Source organism: Nicotiana tabacum, chromosome 11, assembly GCF_000715075.1.
Source record: "Nicotiana tabacum cultivar K326 chromosome 11, ASM71507v2, whole genome shotgun sequence".
Lineage (NCBI taxonomy): Eukaryota > Viridiplantae > Streptophyta > Magnoliopsida > Solanales > Solanaceae > Nicotiana > Nicotiana tabacum.
Genome location: NC_134090.1, coordinates 1 through 25492, shown reverse-complemented (window position 1 = coordinate 25492; position 25492 = coordinate 1). Strand labels below are relative to the sequence as shown.

Here is a 25492-nt window from a genome sequence, read left to right as displayed (position 1 = left end):
AGAGGGACATGAAAAGAAAAATCGGTAACCAGTTCAGCAAAGTAAATCTGGGGATAAATAGGGTGCTGAAGTCAAGAGAAGCTCGATCGGGTGTGTGCCCTTTCTATTTTCTTTCAACTTAACTCTCTCTTTTTTGTCAGTCGAAAACAGAAAAGCCCACTTCCTCCGGAGCTAAATGTCCTAAAACTCTCTCCCACATCAAAAGAGACAAAGAGAAGACGAAAGATAATGGGTTCAAAGCTGCAACTCCAGCTCAAGGAGCTGGGATCCAAGCTTGACGACCCTCCCTCTACCAAAGACTCTCTTATCAAGCTCTTAAAGGTGCCATATCCCTTTTTCTTCTCCTCTTAATTTAACTTCTTGTTGTGAATTCTTTCACATTTAATGCACTGCTAATATTTAGCTGTCTTCTCCGTTTTTTGCTCGACATAATATATAGTTAGTTGAAGCTCATGCAGAGTTCCCCACTTATTTCACTTGAATTAGGGTTCGTTTGCAGATTCCTTTTGTTATTCCTTAAATTGGATATAAAGTTTTCTTCGTTTTCATTTTTCTTTTGATGTATTGTAAAAATTGGGCCTATTCCCACTTTTAGTCCCTTTTTTTTGTTTTGTTTTAAGCTACCTTTTTACTTCTGAACCATTCTGTATGTAGTTTTTTTTTCGGGTTTTATTGCAGTTCCATTTGTTCTGACGATTCTGGTATGGCTAGTTAATTTTTCCACTTCCTCTAAATTTTGGGAAAATTTCATTGAATTCTTCCCCTTTTTAAAAAAAGTAAATTAAGAAACTGAAGGACGTGAAGAATCCAAATTTAAAGCTTTCAACTTTAGGTTGCAGATGAGGATGTGTATAACTTTGTTTCCTTATACACTGTGCTGGATAAATAGCTACTCCCTCCGTTTCAATTTATGTGAACACATTTGACTGGGCACAGAGTTTAAGAAAAGATAGAATACTTTTGAACTTGTGGCCTAAAACGAAACACATATATTTTGTGTGGCTATAAATCATTGCATAAAGGTAAATTGTTTCCAGATAGGTTTGGCATGGACTAAAAAGGAAATAGGTTCATATAAATTGAAACGGAAATTGAAACGGAGTGAGTATATATTATGGGTTCTGTTTGCTCATCCTGCTATAGTGTCACTAGGATAGACACACTTAAGTGCAGTTTGAGTTAACTCCCAACCAAAATAAGGCGCCTTTATTCATATTAGACACTGCATCATTTGACCACCTTGCTGATGAGAAAATTGCCATATATGCTAAAAGATAGAATGACTTTTTTTTTCGGGGGGGGGGGGGGGGCTTTGTGATTGACAATCTGAACAGAATCCAGAGCCCATTCTGTTATAGACTTATGATTGTCAATTAAATTTTTTAAAATAAAAAACCGGGGATGAGAAACCACACAGTTATCTTGGTAATTACACCACATCATAAACATAAAATTTTAGCTGCCTCTGGCCACTTACTGCAGGGAAAAAGTGTCATGATGGTAGTCTCTTAAAATTTCCTTATTTTGGTGCAAACACCAATATGAAGTAAATTCTGTAGTTTGGAAAAACCTTGTCTGCCTTATAAAAAACAGATTATTTAGTATTGGAATGAGTTGATGGATACAAAAGATTCATAAGGCGGACCCCAGTAGTTTGGGATTGAAACCTAGTTGAACCAAAGGCCTTGCTGAAGATTGCTCATTTACTATCAGAACCTCCTGAAATTACAACTCCCATTACACTGGCCTAGTGGCGGCAAAATTGTTAAAAGAAAACAGTTATCCACCCATATTATCCACTTAGTAAACGAATAACCAGTGGATAACCGATGGATATCTAATGGGTTTAACTTTTACATTTGTAAAGCCTCAAATTGGGGGACCTCAAGTTTGGGAGACTAGGAATTCTCCCAAAAGTGATCATATTTAAGAAGCTATGGATATCCATATTATCCGCCAATTAACCCGTTTTTTCCATATTAAATATGGATCGGGTCCTTTTTTTGCATTACTATTTCCGAACCGCCAATATCTGTCGTGTCCCGTCCGTTTGCCACCCCTACACTGACCTGTATCTAAAGCTGCTAATTACTAAAGCTTGTTCTGTATCTGTCTTGCAAGTTTCAGTATCTTCTTATTCTATTTACTTATTTAGGATCTGCCAAAGCAAAATAGAAAAGTAAAGTTGTACATTGAGCATGTTTTCCGGTCAATTTGGTCGACAGATCTGCTTGGATTGCTTTTGCAGTAGATCGGATTCTTTAGTTTCCTGTTTGGTGTGTCCTTATTTTTCAATTTTGTGGAAGCTGACTTGAAAAGTTATGTTCTTGATTAATGTTTGCTTATTGATTCATGACTGACTTGAATAAGTACAACGAGAAAAATTAAGGGGACGTCACTCTTTCTTGATCCTTATACTAAGGTGACACTGTTGATTCTTGCAAATGGAAAAGGTGCAGAAATCTCATGCTTCATTTCTAATCCCATTATATGGATCATTTATTTCTTTGCATTTAAAATATTCTATCCCTTGAGTGATTAATTAACCCAGAAAATACAAACTTCCCCTGCTTGCATAAAAAGTTGAGACTTATTTAAAACCTTTTCTCTGATGACTTTCTTCAACGTTTTTTGTGATTAATGCGATTATTATTAATCGAAATTTTCGTTTATGTCCTTAAAATAGTAATAAGAAATTTAGAATATATGAAGTTGGCATTTGGCGCTCAAAGATAGTGCAGGGAAATGCAGCCTGTTGTAATGACCGAGTGCAGATAAATTTTGACCAGGAACTTGCTCACCCGACATCAATAGAGACATATTAATGTTGATCTTTAATTGCTTCAAATGATGTCCGTCCCATTTTATGTGCTTTATCATTTCCTTATTAAAGTTTGATGTGTTCTCCATCTGTTGATCAACTAGCTAATTGCCTGCTATGAGAGTCATTTCATGATAATTGGAAGCCGCCTTTTTTCTGCGCTTTGAAACCTTCTCAGTTTTAACAATTTGCACTCAGTGCTTGCTGCTACTTTTCTAGTTATAGATCCTTTCAAACATCCCACTAATGGTTATACTGCATCGTGTGGTGCTCTGATGATGATCTTGTCTCAACTTTGTGCTATCTGTAGTTTGACTGTTTTTGTCTTGATGATGATCTTGTGATCTTGTCCCAATATTTTTAGGCTGTCTGCTTTTGGGTCTTTTTGGTCTTTGCTTCTTTGGGTCAGTTCGCAAATTGAGTGTCCTTGTAACCGGTTATCTTTTGGGTCTGTGTATCTTGTTTTGAAATCTTGTATTGGGCACTTCTCTTGAGTGCCATTTCTTGTGAAACTCTATGCTTACCTATCCAGTGTCTAGTGTCTATCCAGCACAGCTCTTAATATGAGCTTACTTGGTTTAACTTGTTTTCTTTTGTACAATTGGATATGAGCATTTTACTTTTTACTTCTGTTAGGAGATTTTGGATATTTGTCTATTGCATATGGGTTTTAAAGAAGTGGTTTTCTATTCTCAAACTGCTTTTATAACCTCGTGACTGCTTTAAGATTCGTGTTTTCACAAACTTGAGATTCAGTTATATCCTTCACCTTGCCGTTGCTGTAATGTTTGATTGAATCTATTACAAACCTGTAATACATGATTGAATTTTTCACAAGCAGCAAGGCACAACATTTCTTTCTGAGTTGGAGCAGTCACCGCCAAAAGCTATGTTGGAGGCCATGCAGCCCTTACAAGCTGCTATGGTTAAACCAGAACTCCTAAAGCATCAAGATAGGGAGGTTAAGCTTCTTGTTGCCACCTGTATCTGTGAGATAACAAGAATTACTGCACCTGAAGCTCCTTACAGTGATGATGTTCTAAAGGTAATTATATATAATTGTAAAGAGACTCGGTGTCACATTTATATGCCCTCAATTTATGGAGCAGCTAAAAACCTGTTTTGTGCTTTGGTTTGAATCAGGACATCTTCCATTTGATTGTCAGCACTTTCAGCGGCTTAGGTGATATAAATAGTCCATCCTTTGGAAGAAGAGTTGTCATCTTAGAAACTCTAGCAAGATATAGATCATGTGTTGTAATGCTGGATCTCGAGTGTGATGATCTTATCAATGAAATGTTCCGGACTTTTCTCAGTGTTGTCAGGTGAGCTTTATCTTGTATGAGAAGGTCTTGTCAGTAAACTTTGTGGCAGACTTGTCACCTAGTAGTGCCGCTGCAATTTCTTGCTTTCTGAAGAATTTGGCTCAGCTAAAAACAAATTGTTACCAATTTCTGGTCTTTGATGACATTAAATACCCTTTTTTTAGAAAGGTAAATATTTTATAAATCCTGGGAAAAGCTCCTGTATTCAAGTAGTATACTAATAAGTAGGAAACATGCATTCTCAAGAATACATTCAAATATGGTTATCTACAAAAGACACCCAATCTTCTATATAATTAGCTATCTGGTAGGTGTGTCAAAAAGAAAAGATGCAAGAGGCTATTCTGCAAATGTACAAAGTCATTTTCAAAATGCTCACATATTTGTCTCCTCCCATACTGCCCACATAAGGGCCAAATGGGCAATCTCTCAAGTTGTTCTTTTCCTGCTTTAAATGCACAGCTATGCAACACCTTTCTTATTGTACCTGGCATCACCCACTGTGTATCTGAAACAGTTCAGAACCACCCTCCACAGACTTGACACCACCTTACAAATCAGATGACATTTACTAACTTTATGATGTGGCAAATGATGTTATTGGGGCATTTAGTAATGAAGTGTTGGTTTTCTTCCTAAGCATGTCAACTCAAACATCAGAGTGTGCTCTCACATGTTCCTTTTTTCTCTTCCATTTGCTCTATCTTATGTGTACTGAGCCAAAATACTTTTATTTTTCCATTCAATTGGCTGGCTTGAACTCTAACAGTTGTTTTTGTGTTGAAACTACACTAGTACTCAATAAATCGTGCTGAAAGGACTTAATAGGGCCAAACACTATTTGACTCCTCTCGCATTTGAACATGCCAAACGTTGAAATTTAAGATAAGGAGAAAGATCAAACTCTATACAAAGAGAAGAGAGGGGAAAAAATGATAAGGAAATACGAAAGAAAGTGCGAAAAAGGTGGGAGCAGGTCAAAATAGGTGGGAGGACGTATTCACACCTTGAAGATGAATTTATTTCCCAAAATTAGTTGCACTTCTAGGACTTTTGTCAAACCACGTATCATAAATCTTGTAAGGTCCAATATTCTTTTGGTCACTATCGCTGTCTTCTTCTCCCATTTATGCCACAAATGTTTGAACAACTTCTTCCACCCACTTTGCTTTTTGAAAGCCATATTCATCAGCTTTTTGGGTAAAGAGCATGGGTAAAACTTCCGTTTTTACTTTGACCCCATTTCAAAGTGTTTCTTAGCCTGTTCAAGCAACAAAAATAATCTGGTATGGCTCTCACTAATGTGAAAAAACCGAAGAAGGTAAAACAAGGTAAGTGTCACTGCACTACTTATCAAAAAAAAAGAGGCAAGTGTCACTGCATATCTTAATTTGGGGTGCTTAATTTAGAAAATATGATCAAAGTGCATATCATGATGAATGTATGTCCATATATGTTGGGAGATGAAATTTTATCTTAAAAGTTTAAAAATTGTACCTACTGCTGTATACGAATTTTTGTTGCTCCAACTTCCCCCCAAATTCAATAACTTCCTGTCTTATACACCATGTATGTAGGGACGAGCATCAAGATAGTGTTCTGACATCAATGCAAACTATTATGGTTGTTCTCATAGAAGAGAGTGAGGATATTCGGGAGGATCTTTTACATGTCATTTTGTCGGTTCTAGGTCGCCATAAGAAAGTAAGTGTTTGTGTTGCATGATGAAATATATCTGCAGGAGTTTTTATTTCTTTCTTTGGGTGCTTTATCCTGAAGAACTGGGTTTTAACACTTTATCAGGGTGTTACAATAGCTGGAAGGGGGCTCGCTATGAAGGTGATAGAGGAGTGTGCAGGAAAATTGGAGCCCAGCATAAAACAGTTTCTTGTTTCTTCAATGTCTGGAGACAGCAGGCCAACAACATTTGAAATTGACTATCATGAAGTCATTTATGATATTTACCGTTGTGCTCCTCAGATCCTATCAGGAGTTGTTCCCTACATCACAGGAGAGCTACTGGTGCATTAATTTCTTCTTCCCCTCTCTGTGTTATTTAGATCATTTTTTTTCCTGTGAAGTAATGTAAACTGTGTGAATCCATGCTTTAGTTTTTCAAAAAATGTCTTCACAACTTAGTAATCATTATTGAAACTTACTAGCCGTTGTTTTTCTCTCTTCTTTATGGCCTGGTTGACCTGTTGAGGTAGCTGGTGTAGTTTAAAGGATTTTAGCCATTAGCTTCTTTTTTGATGCTGAGTACCTCCAGATGTCAGTCTTGAAGTAATTGACTAACTCAAGATATGTTACCTAGAGTCATTTATGTTCATTTATCTAGGAGATCTTTTCTTCCCTTTCCTACTTCTGACAATCTAACATACAAGCTTGAATGTGACAGACAGATCAGCTGGATGTACGATTAAAAGCTGTACACTTAATTGGGGATCTTTTTGCTCTGTCGGGATCTGCTATCTCTGAAGCCTTTCAACCAATTTTCTTGGAATTTTTGAAGAGACTTACTGATAGAATAGTTGAGGTCCGAATGTCTGTTCTTGAACATGTCAAGGGATGTCTGCTGTCAAATCCATTTAGACAAGAAGCGCCTCAGATCATATGTAAGAATATTGGAAATCTTTATTTATTTATTTATTTATTTATTTATTCAGTTGGTAATCTAATTGAAACATGTTCTAGCTGCCCTTCGGGACCGGCTGTTGGATTATGATGAAAATGTGCGCAAACAAGTTGTTGCCGTGCTTTGTGATGCGGCATGTAACACCCTTACGTCCATAAAGGTTGAAATGATTAAGCTGGTAGCAGAGCGCATTCGAGATAAATCTGTATGTAACTTGTCTAGTTTTAAGAGTCTATTTGACTTTGAAATTGACAATTAATGAATTCTTACTCCATCTTCTGATAGCTGTCTTGTCTTATGTATTCAGCTTCTTGTTAAAAAATACACGCTGGAGAGGCTGGCTGATATATACAGAATCTATTGCTTAAACTCTTCCACTGGCTCAATTAAAGGCGACGAATATGATTGGATCCCAGGGAGGATTTTGAGATGTTTTTATGACAAGGATTTCAGGTAACTTGCCATTGCTGTTTGCGGAAGGCTATATTATGATTTTGATAAGTGAAAGATGGATGAATTATTTTCTTAGCAAATGATGAGAAATTGAGAATTAAACTATTAAGTTGTTTCCTTGTGGAATCTTAAGTAATTGGCAAGTGAAGCTTCTACTGTAAACACAGACCGCAAGTTATATTGTAGTTCCTGAATGGGACTCCATGTTCCTAATGTGTGCTCTGGGCCACACCTTAACTTGGAGTTTTGGAATCTGAAGCTGCAACATCAGAAATTTTATATTTTTTTGAACAGGCTCATTTGGCAAGCATTTGGTAAATACATTATTGACTAGTGTCTTTGTCTACAGATCAGACATCGTTGAACACATTCTTTGCTCATCCTTGTTTCCAAGTGAATTCTCAATCAAGGATAAAGTTAAAAAATGGGTTAGGGTTTTCTTGAGTTTTGACAAGGTTGAGATTAGAGCGCTTGAGAAGCTGCTGGAGCATAAGCAAAGGTTTGTCATGAATGTTTGATCTGGATGTCAGGTGTTCCTGGATGTTGTTTCTGTCTCTATTTATCTCACTTTTGTAGTACAATCTGAACTACATATTCATTGAGTTTTGGACTGCGCTGCAGGTTGCAGCAAGAGATGAGGAGGTATCTTTCTTTAAGGCAGATGCACCAGGTTTGCAACTCTTTCACTCTTTCTTTCTGAACAATAAAAGGCTAAAGGTGAATGCATCAGCTTATTACTGAACTTCAATGTAAAATAATTGCAGGATGGCGATGCCACTGAGATCTTAAAGAAAGTTGTATTTTGCTTCCGAATCATGTCTCGTTGTTTTACTGATCCTGGAAAGGCAGAAGAGAGCTTTCAGATTCTTGATCAGTTAAAAGATGCTAATGTCTGGAGGATATTAACAGCTCTCCTTGATCCAAACAGTAACTCTATTCAAGCTTCTAGTTCTCGGGTAAGGAGAATACCTAGTTTTGATTATAATGTAGGGTTCTCACATCTTGTTTGTTTACTGATAGATTAAAGCCGCTGCAATGCCTATGAATGTATGAGTACATGGCAGTTCTCATGTGATGTTATATTCTCTGTCAGGATGAATTGCTCAAGATCCTTGGTGAGAAGCATCGGCTCTATGACTTTCTGGGCACACTGTCATTGAAGTGCTCATATGTACTTTTCAACAAGGAGCATGTAAATGCAATCCTTCAGGAGACTAACATACAAAAATCTGCTGGAAGCACTGATTTGATTCTGTGCTGCACACATATACTTGTGGTAAATTAATACTAACTTGCTTCTTTTATATAATTGCATTTTTCTTGTCCTCATGTTTGTTTGCTAGACTTCATTGTGTTTACCTATAAAGGAGAGAAGTGAAAAAAGGGGCTTTTGGTTGATGCATTGGTGTATCTTGATATAATGGTATTGCTTGCAAAACTATCGCATCTTTAAGAATCAGTCTAACACTATAGTGCCCTATAAATTCTGAGCTACTCGATGCGTTACTACCATCGGATGTCACTACTACAAAAGCGTCATCTCTGACTTGATCAATTATTGTTTTAGGAAGTATGTTATTTCCTTTTCTGCGCTTCCTTCAATTCATGTCTTTCTTTGATGAGCATTGCAGATTCTTGCACGTTTCTGTCCATTGCTGCTTACTGGAATTGAGGAAGATTTGATACATCTGCTTGAAGATGATAATGAGATAATTAGAGAAGGTGTCTTGCATGTTTTGGCAAAGGCTGGTGGAGCCATCCGAGAAAAATTGGGAGATTCTTCAAGGTTCATATTTGGAGCTTTATGCTTTGGTGCTTGTTCCTTGCTGCAATATGCTGAGACATTATGCTTGCAACTTACAGGTCATTAGACCTTATGCTTGAGAGGATTTGCTTGGAGGGAAGCCGGAGGCAGGCCAAGTATGCTGTACATGCACTTGCATCAATAATGAAGGATGATGGGCTCAAGTCACTTTCTGTTCTATATAAGGTAGGTCATTATCTCATTATACCTATATAAATCACTGCCTATTGGTTTATCCTCTCTCTAGATTTATCTTCGTCATATGTTGATGAAGTTTTTGGGTGTTACATTATTTGTGTAATGTGCAGAGACTTGTTGATATGCTAGATGAGAAGTCACATTTACCTGCTGTACTACAATCTCTTGGATGTATTGCGCAGACTGCTATGCCAGTCTTTGAGACAAGGGAGAAAGAGATAGAGCAGTTCATAAAGAAAAACATATTGGAGCGTGGTCATGTATGTCTTCTTGAACTAATGCAAACATTTGTGAACTGTTTACCTCTTGTTTTAGCATTCATCTAAAGGCAAATTATTCTTTTCAGACATCAGAAGGTAAAACCAAAGAAAGTTGGGAAGAACAGACTGAGATCTGTTCACTGAAGGTCAAATTTCACTCGTTTATTATCTCCATTCCGATTTTCAGTATTATGACTAGATTCTGAAGGATAAATTGCAATTTTTATTCAATATTTATTTTCAGATATTTGGAATTAAGACACTGGTCAAAAGTTATTTACCAGTGAAGGATGCCCACCTTCGCTTGGGGGTTGATGACTTGTTGGGAATCCTGAAAAACATACTTTCTTTCGGGGAAATCTCAATGGAAATCAAGTCAAGGTACCGCTGCCGTGCAGGAATCACCATCTTTTGGTGGTTTTGACAATAGATGGATGTGCTTTGCTAGTGTGGTTCAAAGCTTTCTGACACAGGAGATCTGGCTTCACTTTCTCTTTTCTTTGGCATTTTGCAGTTCTGTTGATAAAGCCCATTTAAGACTTGCTGCAGCAAAAGCTATGCTTCGTCTATCAAAGCACTGGGACCACAAGATTCCCGTGGATATCTTTTACCTTACTCTGGGGACATCAGAGGTGAATTTTCTACCAGCTACAACCTCAAATAGATGACATTGCCCCCACTGATGTGCCACTCACACAATTTTCAGCAATAGCTTTATAGAGACAAACTGTATGAATAATCATCTCTTTTAACTGTTAATGCTACTAGGCCCGTTTCCCTCAAGTAAAGAAGTTATTTCTCAACAAAGTTCACCAATACCTAAAGGATCGTTATTTGGACCCAAAGTACACTTGTGCATTCTTACTTGACTTGCAGTTTCAGCAGCCAGATTTTGAAGAGGTATGATTTGCGATTGCTGTACTGGCAGGTCTGTCTTGATTATATGTTTATACTTATTTGTTATCTCCCAATTATTGACAGATCAAGAGCAATTTAAGTGATGTTATCCAGATCTATCAGCAGGGGAAGGCACGCCAACTTTCTGCGCAATCTGAACCTATGACCCCAGCTCCTTATCCAGAATATATTCTACCATACTTGGTCCATGCTCTTGCTCATCATTCTTCATTTCCTAACATTGACGAATGCAAGGATGTTAAAGCATTTGAATCTATTTATAGGTACAAGTGTTTCCTGGTATTACTTATTGATGGTTACATGTATAGAAGTGTAAAGAGCTTGAGGATGCCTCACGCTTGCGTAATTTTATTTCCAATTATCCTCACGATTAGATGAAACCTGTTATCAGCCCACATTTTTTTAGATTCTGATCTTATCTGTATTTATTACGCTGTTTACAATAAGCTCTTAGTACTTTGCTTACTGAAATTATACACAGTGGACTCATCCGAGTGTAATGCTTATGTGGGTTATTTGGAGAGAAGAAACAAGAGAGCTTTTGAAGGGGTGAGAAGTTGAGGTGTATCCTTCTATCCCTTGTTTATTTTTGGTGCACCCATAATGTTCCTTGTCGTATAGAAGATTGGGTGTCTTTCGCTAAAAAACCATATACTTTTGTAGGTTTTCTATTTTTCGCTGTACTACTCGTATACGGGCACATTTATTTTGGCCCAGACATTAATGAAGGTTATGTAGTGCTTGCTGTAACTTATTCCCCCCCAACCCCAACCCCAACCCCAAAAAGGTGTTGCTTGGTGTAATTTTTTTTGGGGAGGAAAGCAAGTGCGAAAAAGTTATTTACTTGCATAACATAGGCTACCATAGGATTTTGTTTTTCTCTTTATAGAAGTCTCAATGGGATTATGCATTAGTAAGCTCTTAGTACATCATTTACTGAAATAATACATGATGGACTCGTTTAAATGTAGTGCTTGGTGTATTGGCTTTTTTTCTTGTGGGTGGGGACGGGGTGTGTACCAGTTGTTTATTCAAAGAATAGGCTGGACCAACCAGCTGTACCCTTCTCTGTTAAAACTTGGAAGGTGCATGATGTCACCAATTACTTCTGAAAAAATTCAGAAAATTTGCTGATTTGTTATAAGGAATCTGTACAGCCTGTACCTGTCAAACAAAAAAAGGGATAAAAGGAAAAGAATGAGATAATGGGAAATTGAATCTGCCTTTGCTACTATACCATTTCAAAAGATCCGCCTTTGCTCCTATTGGTAGCACTTGATGATTTATATTCTAAACATCGGTGTCACTTTTTCGTTGTGTTAATCCTCATGGATGAATAGCTAAACTACTACTCTTGGAGGTAAAGAAGGTGCTTGTCACCTACTCTGGATGTATAGCTCCTTGACTATTGAACTTATGTCTATGGTTTGGCTTGTCTTTTTATTCCTTTAGTATTTTCAACCTAAACAGTAATACTTCTCAGGTTGTATAACGAGTTGATGAAATTTAAATAGAATGTTCCACCCATGGTTGGACTTATATTCAGCAATTGTAGCACTGGGGTCGAACATCTGAGATAAATAGAATGTTCCTCATTATTGAGGATGTATTATTATGCAATTAATAACTTGTTATTGATATGTGTCTCTCTGAATAGATTAGAGTTCACTATTTTCTGTATGTTATTCAATCTTTGCTGATGTTTTAATGCTGGAAGTGGAATAATTTTAAATCATTAAGCTTAACTTGAATTTGAACTAAGCATTTCACTGTATGAACATAGTAAGATGACCTTTTAAAAGAATCCAGAACATGTGGCATATATACATCTTTAATAAGCTTATTGGACTTGGGGCCAACCCTTTTTTTGGGGGTGGGGGTCTCCATTATTGGATTCAGTAATGGCATGGTGACCTTTTAAAGATGTACCCAAACCCTTTAGTATGAAGTCAGTTGTACTGTAGTTAAGATGTTGGCATTTTTTGTTGTCTGTGTGCAAGTTTGGCTAATGACAGTACCCCGTGATAACATTTTAGGTAGATTTAGGCACTGCATCCTGAGAAATCTCTGTCCATCCTTATCTCCATAGCTCTAATTTTGTTGAAATATATGTGAATGTTCTGTTTCAGGCAACTGTACCTTTTCCTCTCAATGTTGGTGCATGGAGATGAAGAGGGGAAATCTGAAGGTGATATTAGTAGAGAGAAGGAAAGCATTTTAACTATAAATTCTATTCTTCACAGCATAAAACATTCAGAAGATGCAGTAGATTCGGCAATGTCAAAGGTAAGGAAGGAAAGCTGATACTTGTTTAAGTGTATCAATGCTTGTCGTTCTATCCTTCAACCTTCTATCACTTGGTGCCGGTGGAATATATGCACAAACGAAACAACCATAAGTGAGGATACCTGAGATTGTCCTGCTATTTGATTGTGTGAATACTTTTGCAGAACTCATATGCTGTCTCAGACCTTGGCCTGATGATTGCGAAACGGCTAGTTCCCAACCAGGATGATCTTAAGGAGTCCGAAGCATCAGTATCTCTTCCTCCATCTCTTTACAAACAACTTGAGAAGGGTGAAGAGAAGGACCAGTCTCTGGTATGCCATGTTAGATGCTACTTATTGTTTTGGTCATAGATCTGAATATAACTATATTTCACAGGTTGAATGGCTGGAAAAGTAAGATTCATCAGCATTTAGGCTTTATTTACCAATGGTGTATGTTTCTATAATGATGAATTTTATATATCACTTGAAAAAGTGTCGGAATCACTACCCTCTGAGTAAATTCTCTTTTTCTTCCACTATCTTTTCCAGACTCTTACTTTCTTCACGAAACTTCAACTTGTATTCTGTTGGTAGGACTCCTTGCTGGCCTTCTATTGTCATGACTTTCTTTAATCTCTCTTGTTTCTGAATTTACTCTCTTCTTCACAAAATTGTGTTGGCAGTGAAGTGACCTTTCAAATGTCACTTCCCTTTTGTTTGTTTGTATGCTGTTATTTAACCTTCATTCGACAAGGAATTGAGGAAATCTGGTTACAATCTGCAGACATTCAGGTTGATATCTGTGTGAATGAAATTCCGTATATCCAACTGTTGGTTGATCTGGATCTGTGAAAATATTTAGGCTGCCTATTGTGACTCCGTTAATTTTGTCCACCAAAATGAAGCCTCCCCTATTTCTATATTGCTAAACTAACATTCTTTTGAAGGCGGATTGAGCAACTTCCAAATACACCATAGTACGAATTCTGCTATACTTTACATTCTCTACACGGTAGAGATGAAAGTATGTCACATACTTATCTTTGTGCTTGTTTCAAAGGCTATCTTTTTTTTTGTTGATAAGGTAAATGATTTTACTAACAATTGGGAGAAACCCCGTATAGAAGCCATATACCAAGAAAGGAGAGAACCTACACCAAAATATGGGTCTCAACAAAGCGACCCAATCCTCTATACAAATAGGGATCTCATGAGTACACCAAAAAGAAACAAGGAACAGAAAATTATTTTGTAATTTTACAAAATCCTGTTCCACCCCTTCAATGCCCTCCTATTTCTCTCATTCCAAATGACCCACATGATTGCTAATGGGGCAAAACGCCACGCCCCTGAACTTCTGTTCCCGTCCTGTGAGCCCAGAGCCAACGCCTCCTTTGCTGTGCCCGGCATCACCCATTGCATCCCAAACAAATTAAGAACCACCTCCACAACCAATTAGCCACCTGACAATGTAATAAAAAGATGATCTACGTCTTCGCCCGAGCTTTTGCACATGAAACACCAACTAACAAAGGTGATCCTCCAATTTCTTAGATTTTCCGCTGTCAGAATCACCCCCCTTGCCTCCAACCACGCAAAGCAGCACACTTTTCTCAAATAGGGCAATGAGGAAAAATATGTTCCTCTCTCCCTAGTAACCTCTTAAAGTAAGATTTAACAGTGAATATTCTGTCTCTACTCTCACGCTACTTCCATACATCTGATGAATTAGTCGGTGTATCCAACCCATACAATTGCTCAACCAAGCTGTGAAATTCTTCCATCTTCCAATCATATAGGTTCCTCCTAAATCTCAAATCCCAATGAACTACCCCCTCATGGGACCTACAAATTTGTTGCACTGTAATCCCTCTTTGGCACGATACACTATATAAGTTAGGGAATGCTACCCTCAATTCGTTCTCCCCGCACTGCCCAGAAATTTATCCTGCTTCCATCCCCAACCCTGAAAGAGATATGTCCACTAAAAGCTTCCCATCCCTTCCCACCTATATTTATCTCTGAACTTTTCTTCCTTAGAACATAAAATGCGTGATGTTCACCTTTTGTGATTTGACAGGTTGAAGTGAAGACATGGTTGGCTGATGAAAGCGTCATGGTTCACTTTGAATCAATCAAGTTTGAAACTAATGGAACAGTAAGCCTTGGTATTGACAATTTGTTTGCTAGTGATAAATGATCACCTGTTGACTGATTATTATTCTTCCACCTTACGTTCACCAGTTGAAGTCAGAAATTACTGAAGACGAGGCCATGAAAGACAGTGAAACCGAAGGAAATGAGGTGCCTTTGGGAAAAATAATGGAACGGCTTAAAGCTAGATCTAAGATGCGGAAAGAGGTGAAGGATGATCCTTCACCTCCTGAGGTGAGAACTGAACATGATCTTGACATCTTGAAAGTGTTAAGGGAGATAGATTCAAATAATGCTGGCGATGACAATAAGTTGGATGCAAGCAATGGCCATGAATCTGCAGTCAAAACTAAAGCAACCAATAAACGTCAGAAAAGAAAAACAGGAACTGATATTTCTGTACCAAAAGGTGCAAAGCGACAAAGATCATCTTCTTCTTCGGGCCATAAACTTTCTGCAAAAATCAAGGATTCTATTGAAAATGAGGATGAACTTCTATCCATGTCGGAAGATAAGTCCTCAGAAGAAAATGTTTATGAACCTGAAGAGTCAGACCTGTTAGCATCATCCATCAGGAAGAAAATAAGCTTCTCGCCTAAACAAAAGCGTAAATCTACTGATAAGACTTGTGGTGACACCCATGAAGTTGGAGTGGACAGTCGTGGACTGAAAGTAAGTTTTTTGAATCGTAGAATTAGTTACAAACTAGATACTCCATATATTATCACCTCTTTGAGTTCTCCTTGTGCCTTCGGTCCTGCAGAAGTCTAAACAAAACACAGAAGCAGTTGATACACATGTCGAAAGTAATAACATGTCAGGATCTCACAAGCAACAGAAGAAGAAAAGTATAGCTGGACTGGCCAAGGTAGGTCTCGCCATCTGTATATTTGCTGCATTGTTGCCCCATCCACATTCAAATACGTTTCTGAGTGTATCTGATAATTGTCCCCCCTGTAAGGTGAATGTATCTGTCCTTGTCCAACTGTAAGGCAAAGTAATATATTCTGGGTGTATGTTTACTTGCATGGAAGTGATAAGATCCAACTTCTGGCATATTGTTTGGTGACAGCTGGTTCCTTTCTCAACTCTACGGTCTAACTTTTTTGACTAACTGTTAAACTGAATATATTCTATCTTTTGTAACTCAATATGACTGATCTGCAAAAATCTCTGCAGAGTATTGTTTGCAGTTCTGTTACATTCTCTTTGATGAATGTGGTTTGAAGTTCTTTATTACCTTCGATCCCTTTGTAACTTAATGTAATTGTGTTAATGCATCTTCCTTATTATGTGGGGACTTCATCTTTTTATCTCTTGCAGTCTGAATGTTAGCTCAAAGTAAACAACGTGGTGCACTGCAAAGCGCAGTTGTGGCTGGTTCCTTTGTCTTAGAAGAAAGCTAAATAAAGATAGCCATCGGATAGTTGATGAAGAAATTACCTTAATTATATCATGGATACTCATATATGATTTAAGGATTCCTCCGTTCTAGAAATGAGAAGGCTTTCTATTATAGGCTTAAGGAAAATGAATATTAGACCAGTTTTACGTGGTTGCTTTCAAGCACATTGGACTGGAGCCCCTATAGCACTTTCTGTGTTAAGTTTTTCCTCCGTATAAAACATTTATAGTGCCTCCATAAATATTCCATCAATTGGTGTAGCATAAAAGTGCAGTTCGTTCCTTTTATTAGGAGGTTTTGAGTGTGCAGATTACGTAGGATGAACAATACCGAGTGAGATATCCTCTTCCCTTGTGTGGATTATCTATAATTCTGCCGAATGGCGTTTTGTTTAGTTTATCTATGTAACTATATAATTGTTTTGTTGTTTATTTAATTTCGTTAACATTTGTGAAAGAAGTTGGCTTAGATATGGTTTTGCAACTATTGTGCTGTTTCATACTACTTTTTCTTTTTCCTACTCGAAAGATTCACGTCTGCAATATTTCCATGTTTGTGAACTTATTATTTGTTAATGCTTTTTACCTGGATTTTCTCTAGTGCACGTCAAAGGGTGATTCAGCTCCCACTGTGGACTTGATTGGTTGCAGAATAAAAGTTTGGTGGCCCATGGATAAGAAGTAAGTGGCTCTTAATTCAAGATGAGTAAAAGTTCTTTCTAATTCTTTCAAGCTATGTTCAGCCACAGCAATCTTGGAGTTCGTTTTTTTTTTTTTTCTGGTTTTCTTTGCGTGGTTGTACTTCCTTTTATATGCTTATTTATCATCTCGCTTGCTGGTTGCCTTGGAGCAACACTTGTAAAGATGTTTATCTGTCAATACTCTTAACACATCATTGTTGCTTCTTTCTGATATCCTCTTTATTCTCTTGCTCAACTTCTGTTGGTTTTGTCTTCCATACACTATTATGCTCATAGGCCATGGGCTGGTGTCTAGTTGTCAGTGTTTTCTTCTTTAATCTTTACTCTGATTGTGTACCAATATTTTTGTTAATTTGACTCTTCAAGATTATTGGTTAATGTTCTAACTCCAAGTATTTGACAGGTTCTATGAAGGTGTTATTAAGTCATTTGACACTCAAAAGAACAAACACGTTGTAAGCTGCATGTCCAATACTTCAGACTTTTGTATTTCTAGCGTTAACAAACTTCTGCAATTCTTTTTAATATGTCAACTTCTCTTGATTCTTTGCTGTGAATTGTACCAAAGGTTCTATATGATGATGGTGATGTAGAAGTCCTCCGATTGGAAAAGGAGTGTTGGGAGCTTGTTGGTGGTGGGCAGAAGCCTGTGAAGGTCTGATTTTCTTCGAGTGTTACTTCACTCCTGTGATTTTTTATTTATTCTTGCAGTGAAGTCATACATTATGGCTGAATTTCTGACCGCGTTGGATACCATTTTACAGGGTTCAAATTCGAAAAAGGGTTCAAATTCCAAAAAGGTTTCACGTTACGAGAAAGTGTAAGTAATTCATTTGCATTAGTACTTATGGGATTTTTAAATTTATTTTTTACCTTGCTTGTTGTTGGATTACATCAAAAGCGTAACCTATTAGCCCCCTCTGTTGTGCTTAGAATCACTTGTGTTGTTTTTCCCTCCATTTTGGCTGGAAAGAAATATGTCCAAGTAGGCTCTGCTGCCGTTAGTCCAAAAAGGGTAACCTTTGGTTTACTTCCATCCTGATATTGTTGGAAACATATATTCTTTACAATTTCTTTTTTCTGAACTCAGATAATCTCTTCCCAATACACTGCACACTCCAGCATCTTATATCCAAGTTGATAGCAATAAAATATCCATTGGAGAATATTTTGGAAATGCACAAACACACACACATACACATTTGGTGCTAACACAGTATTATTTTTTAAAAAACACAGGATATATTGATTATAAAAAGAATAAGGTATATAAAATCTGTTGAAATTTTTTACTCCATGTTTACGTACTGATGAACATCAAATAAAAGTCTATGTTGAGCTTTATCAAGGAGTTAGTATTTGTGATTCTCACATTACCTTTTCTACTTCTTCTGATAAGTTATGGGGGATTCCTTTTTATGTGGTACTTCAAAATGGAGAATTGTATTGTTGAGTGTTTGACTGGTGTTGATGGTACTTCTCTCTGTTGAATGCTTTGGATATCATACCTCAGGTTGCATAGCTTTTCTCCCCATTGAAATAGATGGGTTGGTATAATGAGTATTTTTGCCTTTGCTGTTCCGGACTATTATTAAGTGTTGACGACTAGCTTAATTCTTTTCTAATCTTGAATTTTAACGCCTTTCATGAAAGAACTGTTAACTTTGCATAATGTGGCTCTTTTAAGTTTTATGCATATGCAAATAAGCTGTGGGAATAAGTGAATAACTTCATTTATATGTTCCTCTTAGTTCTGTCTTATGTCTTTCGGTGCCTTGTTTATTTGCATCATAAAAGGAATTATAAGCATCTTTAACCTGCTTCCTCTTCATTTAATTACTGCAGATCTGGAGAGAGGAAAAATAAAGCTCTTGCTGCCTCCAAGCAAAAGAAAGAGACAGATAACATGTGAGCTTGATTCTGTAACTTGATTGCACATAATTTATTTGTGTGTTTCCTATCTGCCTTATGCAATCTGTTTTGCCGACAGGTCTCCATTATCACAAGTACGAGGGAAGAGAACTCCAAGGAAGAACTTGAAGTATGGACAAAAAGGCCCATCAAAATCTTCTTTCAGCAGAGGAAGGCTGCTTTTAGGAAAGCCGTTGGCAACCTCAAAGTACAAGGAAAAGAATTTAAGCTCAGGTAAAGCTCTTGTGAGTTTCTTCTGCTTTCAATTTCTTGATATATTGTTTCTTGTTATCATTCTAGTTAACCGTATTAGTCATTTGCTGCATTTCCTTCGGTATGATGCTTGGTATGTTCTGTTATGGAAAGGTCAACAAATGAAAGGGGAGAGAGAGAGGGAGAGGGAGAGATGAGGGTAATTGGATATATCATGAGGTAAGGAGTATAAAAGAATGACAAACTATCAGAGTGATGGAGTTTTGAATGGAGAGATGGGTGACATTTGATGATTTGAAATGCAGCAGTGCCATCTCTTTCTTTAAGGAAAGAATGAAAACCTCATTTTGTCGGATCTGAAAGTTTCCCCAAACTTAGAGTACTTCTTTAAGTTAATTTTAACCCAAAGAACTAAGCTACCAATTTTCCTTAGTTTTTGAGAATTGAGAGGAAAGCGAAAAGTTCCTTTTGGATGTGGCCTTTGGAGAAACATTCTGAAGGGGTGGGGTAATTGTACCAGCAATATATCTTTCAGAACAAGGGATGGGAGTAGGGTTAGCTCTTGGGGGCCACAAGTGGCGTGGAGACAATACTTTGAGATCCGCTTTTCCAAACATCTAAAGAGTTTCATTTTATTTGGGACGTCTAAGGAGTTTTATGACAAGGTGATAACATTCCAACAGATTTGGAATATTACATTAGGGAAACATCCTTAGGGACCTCAGTTTCAGAAGAAACAATAAGGATAGGAAGATCGAGGAATATCAAAGCAATTCTTGAAATGCTTTACAAACAAATTGTTTCATTAGAAAATCAAGATTCTGAAAAATGGGAGTTATGGATTGGCAGTGGCTTCTCATTTAAGTCCTTTTGCATCAAGATGCTAGGCAGAGACGAGATAATTTTCCCAGTCAGTCTGGATTACTGGGGAGTTTAAAAAGGGGTGTACCTTCGCGTCGATGTCTTCTAAAGGAGCCATCTCGAGTGCTGAAAATCTGAGGAAGAGGAGGATCACATATGTTAGTTGGTGCTCTTACGAGGTTGTCATTAGGAGCTCCTGTGTTAATTTACCTGACATTCTTAAACTTAGTTGTCCCAATCCACCGAATCCCTTTCCCTGATGAGCAAAGTTGTGTCCTTTTAAGTGCATTTAAATTAACATTGGGTTAGAATGTGATGTGTTCTTGCCAAATGATCCAAGCTCAGTTATCTTAACTCTTATTACTTGACGAAATTTACAACATTCACAAGTAATATCAGAACTTCCATTATGTCTTAGTTGCTGCATTAGTCAGATGAGGTCGAATAGGTTCTGATAGGAGTTCGATAATTTTGACAGTTTCCAAAATTTTCCATTCTGCTATGTTATCCGTGATCTCCCCTAGCTTACTAATCTGACATTTGGCTTTACTGGGTAATTCAGAAGGTGAGCAGAAAGAGAGTATGCATGGGAGTTTGTCTGAACACGAACTGTCTGACAAGGATGACAGATCGTACTCTGATGGGAAACCAGGGGCTGATGATGATGATAGGTCAAGTGGTATGGAAGAGTCCGTAAAAGAAGAAAGTCCCTTGGAAAATAAAGAATTTGAGGATGAACCTGGCACCCCTCAGGATTCCCGTGGATCGGACGAGGAGATCTCTTCTTCACATGAGAAACCACAGCCAGATGTATCGACGGAGAAGTCAAATGATGCTGAAAGATCAGATTCTCAGGGGAGTTTAGGAGATGATGCAGACAGTCATTCAACTGATCGAGGTGACTCTGAAAGGAGTTCAGCTACAAAATCTGATGAACTATCTGATGATGAGCTACTTGTAATGCTTATTCTTATTCACTATTTAATGAAAACTTACATTTCTTGATGAACGATAATGTGGTAATAAATATTGTCATATGCAGAGCACGTGGAAAAGTCGAGCAGGGAAATCGGCTGGAGGGAAGTAAACCAGCAGAGAAGGCCATCATATGATCCTGGCTAATGATTTGTAGAGATGCAGCATCCTGGAGATCACTTGGCATCAAGCCAAATACCGTCATCCCAAAATGCTTACTGCAAGAAGATGATACCATTAACAGCGACATTAATAAGTTTATGAAGTACAGTTTACCACATAGAAAATGGTAGTGCACAGGTTTATTAAAAGGTAGGGTGTAGGACAAGAATGTGCATTCCCACAGTTGTGTAGCTGCAGTCTAGAGGTAACTGATATGAGTCAATAGCAGTTGTCTTAGGCCTTGTACAGCTCTAGTTTAGTAAGTTAACATTAACTTACACAACTAACCGATCCTGTGTTGCAGCTCGGTTTTTGTTGTAGTTTTGTCTTCATTTTGTATATGTTGTTGTTTAGAGTAGGAACAGGATTTCGTCTGTTCGTAGTTCCTCCTCTACGGGATCCGTGTATTCTCTTGTGAACTGTAGATTTGTAAGCATTTGTGGTGTATGGAATCAGTAACATTAGCATGCTTTTCACGATTATTTGCTTCTGAATCTGAACATTTGTGAATGTAAGGTGGCAAGAATTAGCTTTGAGAATTGGAGGCGCCACTCAAGTCTGTTTTCTCTGAACCTTCCTTGTTCTATTTGAATGATTCCACGAGTTGTAACTGAGCCAAAGCGTAATGCTGTAGCTTTTTATATGGTTTAATATATGTTTTCGCCCAGTTCAACAACTCCCACCACTTTAGAAATGAGAATATATCATTGTCATTCCTTAGCTTACCCACTCCTTTATGCCATAAACCCCTCTTTCTGGGCTTATGGCCAACTAGTAGATAAATTTAATTAAGCAAACTCAAACTTCCTTCCTTTATTTCTTTCTTTCTTTCGTTCGTTCTTTCTTGTGGTTGCATTGAATTTAATTTCAGTAACTTTTGGGAGTTGCAATAATTACAATTTAAGAAATAATTGGGTGTAGAAATAACTCGTTAATTTGTGCAGTTCAAGTTTTTCAGCTTACAGGGGTGTTTCCTCTTAGCATTTTCTTTATAGAGAGATGCTGTTGAAACAGTGGTGGCAAGTTCGCTACCTGTTTCCTGTGACGTGTCGCATGGTAAAGTATTAATTGACTTAATATATCATTTTAATGTATATAACGCAAAGGTATGATTTAGCATATAAGATCTGGTTCAAGTCAATGAGGTCAAACATAGTTCAATCACCAATGACAAATGACTTTCAATCGCCAATAACAAATGACTCAGTCTAACATTTTGATTCCGCAAATGTAAAAAGGAAGAAGAAGAAATTCGACCAAAGAAGAACCTTTCGAGCTAATCGAGAAGACATTAGCGGAAAGAGTTCAAATTTTGCGTACTCATATTCACAATAATATCACTTATAAAGTAGTTACAGGTCAGTCTCTAGGATAAATATTAGAGTAATTGGTAACTTGGTAATTAAAGTGAAAACTAATTTACTATGATAAATTAAAGTAAATTGATAGGTGTTCTTGTACAGACTAGCACAATGTTCAATAATATAAAAGAGGAAAGAAATATTTAGGTAGGCATTTCCCGAATTGGAGCTTCAATTAATTTTGGCATGCAATTACAAACATTCTAAACTTGAAGATGATTTTCTTTCTTTCTTAACATTATATGAAGTTCGAATTGACTTCGTATCCCTCGTAATCTCTCCTTTGGCATGGAGAAATTACCTAAAACAATATTTTGGCAACCAAAAACCATACTTTACGATAAAGATATTTTTTAAATTTACCAAATGAGCCTCCACTTTCGGTTTAAAGAACATGTGATCCAAGCATTACCAGAAAAAAGAAAGAATTACTGTTATCAAAATTTCGGAAAGAAATAGTTTGAATGAATAAATGGATCAGTCTGCAACTTCAATTGAAGTATAGGGAAAGAAAAAGCAACAAGCTTGTATTCTTACTCGGATGATTCCCGATCAAATTAGACATCAAAGAAATATTAGTGCGTGGTGCATGGATAATTTTTTGTCTCATCAGTAGATTCTCGATCTCTTTAATGAATTCTAACTATTTCTATTTCCTATTATGGAGGTATTTATTTCATTTAAAATAGATTTCTTTATCAACGGTTCTAAGGTATTCACATTTATCACGCACCTCGATCAAATTCAGTGATCATTCTCCACTCATGTATCTTTGCAGTTCATTAAGTGATCTGCAGGGGCATCTCTCTATCCATTCTTCCCCACACTCCTTAGTTAGATCCATAATTACTATAAATAGAAATTTTTGAGAATGATTTCATATTACAGTTCAAACTCTCGAAAATGGTGAAAGAATGAGAATCATCACGAGACAACGGTGCATTAAAAAGATCGGAAGCTACAACACAAAGAAAGGAAAAAAAAAAAGGGGTAAAAAAGGAATATAAAAACGAAAATACATAGAAAATAGAAATTCATAACAAGGGGAAAGCGCGTGAATATTAGCTTGTAAATGGGGCAGAAAAGAAATGACTCCTCAAGAGTCCTAAATATGTGCTCTTAAACAAACTTATATATAATTAACACAATGAAACCCAATCCCCCTTTTGCTTATAGCCTTATACACACTTTAATAAATATTCTATAGTTTGTCCGTTGAAATCCATAACTAAGATTGTAGATACGTAAATTCCTTAATTCTCTCCCATAATAAGAACAAACGTTCAGTCCATTTGGAACTTTGTCCCTTCTTGGGTCTATCTGGCATCTTCGAGCAGAACCATTTGAAGAAACCAAGGCAACATTTGCAACAAGTGAATCTTCCTTTTGCTACTTCAGTTTTTGAGACAGATATCTGGGTCTAATTCAAGTGAGTTAAAGATGTCTCTTTTATGTTGTTTTCAAGATTTTGATTACTGACCGTGTTGGTGATATTTCTCTGCTGTCTGTCTATACTGGAGTCTAGGGTTACTGTGTTCTTTTGCTAAGTTTCTGTTTCTATGTTTTCGCTGAAATTGGAGAAAAGTTTGCTGCTTTAATATTTTTTTCATCTGCCTTATCTATATATACATGAGTAGAACTGCATGTATTCTGCAATGAGTAACAGGATTGAGTCAATTTTTGTACATAAGCAATTGTTTCATCTCCAGTTAGGGATTTACTGTGTATGTATTGGACCTTGTGGATGCAGGTTTGTTCGTTTATGAATTAATTATGGGAGACAAATTTGGACAGCTAAAAGTGACTGTTGTAAAAGGCAGGCGTTTGGTGATTCGGGACTTCAACAGCAGTGATCCTTATGTCATTCTCAAGCTGGGTAATCAGGTTGTTCCTGACGTTTCTTATATTTTTCTCTGTTCTTTGACCTGTAAAACTAGCTTCACCACTTACCATTCTGAATTGAATCTTAGTGTACTAACTTGTTTTCGACATGTCAAAATAAACAATAGAGCTATTAATATTGTATCTCTCTTTCATATATGGACTTTGCGACCTCTCTTTCTTTGACTATTCTTCACATTTGAAGTTTTCTGTATTCAGTGGCGTATGCAGGATTGATCTTAAGCGGTGTTGGCGTTGCTCCATCAAGCTTTTGCCCATTACAGGAAATTTTCCCACTGCTTCCTCCTAATGTTTAAAAAGGAGAATAAATGAATCAATTACGTTGACAAGATCATCTTAATAAACTCATTTGAAATAAATTGGCAGAATTGCCCTCGACGAGTTCTCTTTTTTTAGAAATGTATTCATGATACTCTGTCTTCATTCAATTTAATGTACCCTCTTCCTAGAGCATCATGGTCGAACTTGGGGTATCTTCGAATTGCTAACTTTTTTCCCTGGTACGACTTTAAAGCATCTCAACTCTTTCGTTGTCTTTCAAAATGAAACAATTGTTCTGATTGATTGTTATCTCTTCTAAATTAGGTGAACTTTTACCGGTTGAACTTTTTTAAAAGCTTGGAAGACATAGCAAAACCTGTCTCAATTGAATCTAGAAAGAAATTTTACATTCACATTCCATTCTGAAGAAGTGGTGAAGCAAAACTTTACATTACAAAATCTCAAATTATAGATCATTAGAACTAATCCCAAAAGATATCTAAAAAAGATAGTTAACTCTTTCACGAAGAGAGAAAAAAAAGAAGCTAACATATATTAACTCGTTGGAGAATCACATGTGATGGATGGCTTGAAACTCAAGGGCGGATCTAGGATTTCGAGAAGATGGGTGCACTATTACGAAGAGGTGGATCTAGAATATAAATTTGACGGGTTCAACCTTTAGGTTCTTTCTATTGAACCCATTATAGCTTTGAACCACTTTTTGCAAATATATATATAATATATATGTATGTATATATATCATGTCGAAAATGTTGGATCAGTTAACCCTTCGGCTATACACTACATCCTCCACTGCTACTAGTTTTGATATATAAATTTGTTTTAATTATTTAAAATTTTACGATGACAAAAGGAAAATAGGGATTTCAATGTGTTATA

The 25492-nt window shown here is 37.0% G+C and overlaps 1 protein-coding gene and 1 long non-coding RNA gene across 3 annotated transcripts; both read left to right on the top strand.

Annotated features, from left to right (window-relative positions):
* Window positions 1–21637, top strand: LOC107786305 (sister chromatid cohesion protein PDS5 homolog A). 2 transcript variants are annotated; one of them, XM_075224590.1, is made up of 33 exons: window positions 1–321; window positions 3663–3866; window positions 3965–4146; window positions 5724–5850; window positions 5950–6168; window positions 6545–6761; window positions 6841–6986; window positions 7089–7234; window positions 7584–7733; window positions 7856–7904; window positions 7999–8190; window positions 8328–8510; window positions 8866–9020; window positions 9098–9224; window positions 9347–9496; window positions 9583–9642; window positions 9741–9877; window positions 10011–10128; window positions 10265–10396; window positions 10478–10677; window positions 12544–12700; window positions 12865–13014; window positions 14765–14842; window positions 14929–15510; window positions 15602–15706; window positions 16844–16923; window positions 17347–17398; window positions 17512–17598; window positions 17708–17763; window positions 18789–18851; window positions 18934–19088; window positions 20491–20885; window positions 20971–21637. In XM_075224590.1, exons 1-33 carry the CDS (start codon window positions 229–231, stop codon window positions 21013–21015), a joined length of 4992 nt encoding a protein of 1663 aa, XP_075080691.1. In that variant the 5' UTR covers window positions 1–228; the 3' UTR covers window positions 21016–21637. The 2 variants fall into 2 exon arrangements, with proteins under 2 accessions (XP_075080691.1, XP_075080693.1); XM_075224592.1 differs by lacking the exon at window positions 20491–20885.
* A 1855-nt stretch (window positions 21638–23492) lies between these two features.
* On the top strand, window positions 23493–24778 carry LOC107763089 (uncharacterized). The gene is made up of 3 exons (XR_012696351.1): window positions 23493–23855; window positions 24177–24310; window positions 24527–24778. It is a non-coding gene; the product is annotated as an uncharacterized LOC107763089 (long non-coding RNA).
* Window positions 24779–25492: the final 714 nt, after the last annotated feature.

Excerpts from the sequence above, each read along its gene's own strand:
- LOC107786305 (XM_075224590.1), top strand. The coding sequence starts at position 229 with ATGGGTTCAAAGCTGCAACTCCAGCTCAAGGAGCTGGGATCCAAGCTT. Across the intron at positions 9,225-9,346 it reads CACTTTCTGTTCTATATAAG|AGACTTGTTGATATGCTAGA; the intron begins GTAGGTCATTAT and ends TGTAATGTGCAG. Across the intron at positions 9,497-9,582 it reads ACATATTGGAGCGTGGTCAT|ACATCAGAAGGTAAAACCAA; the intron begins GTATGTCTTCTT and ends TATTCTTTTCAG.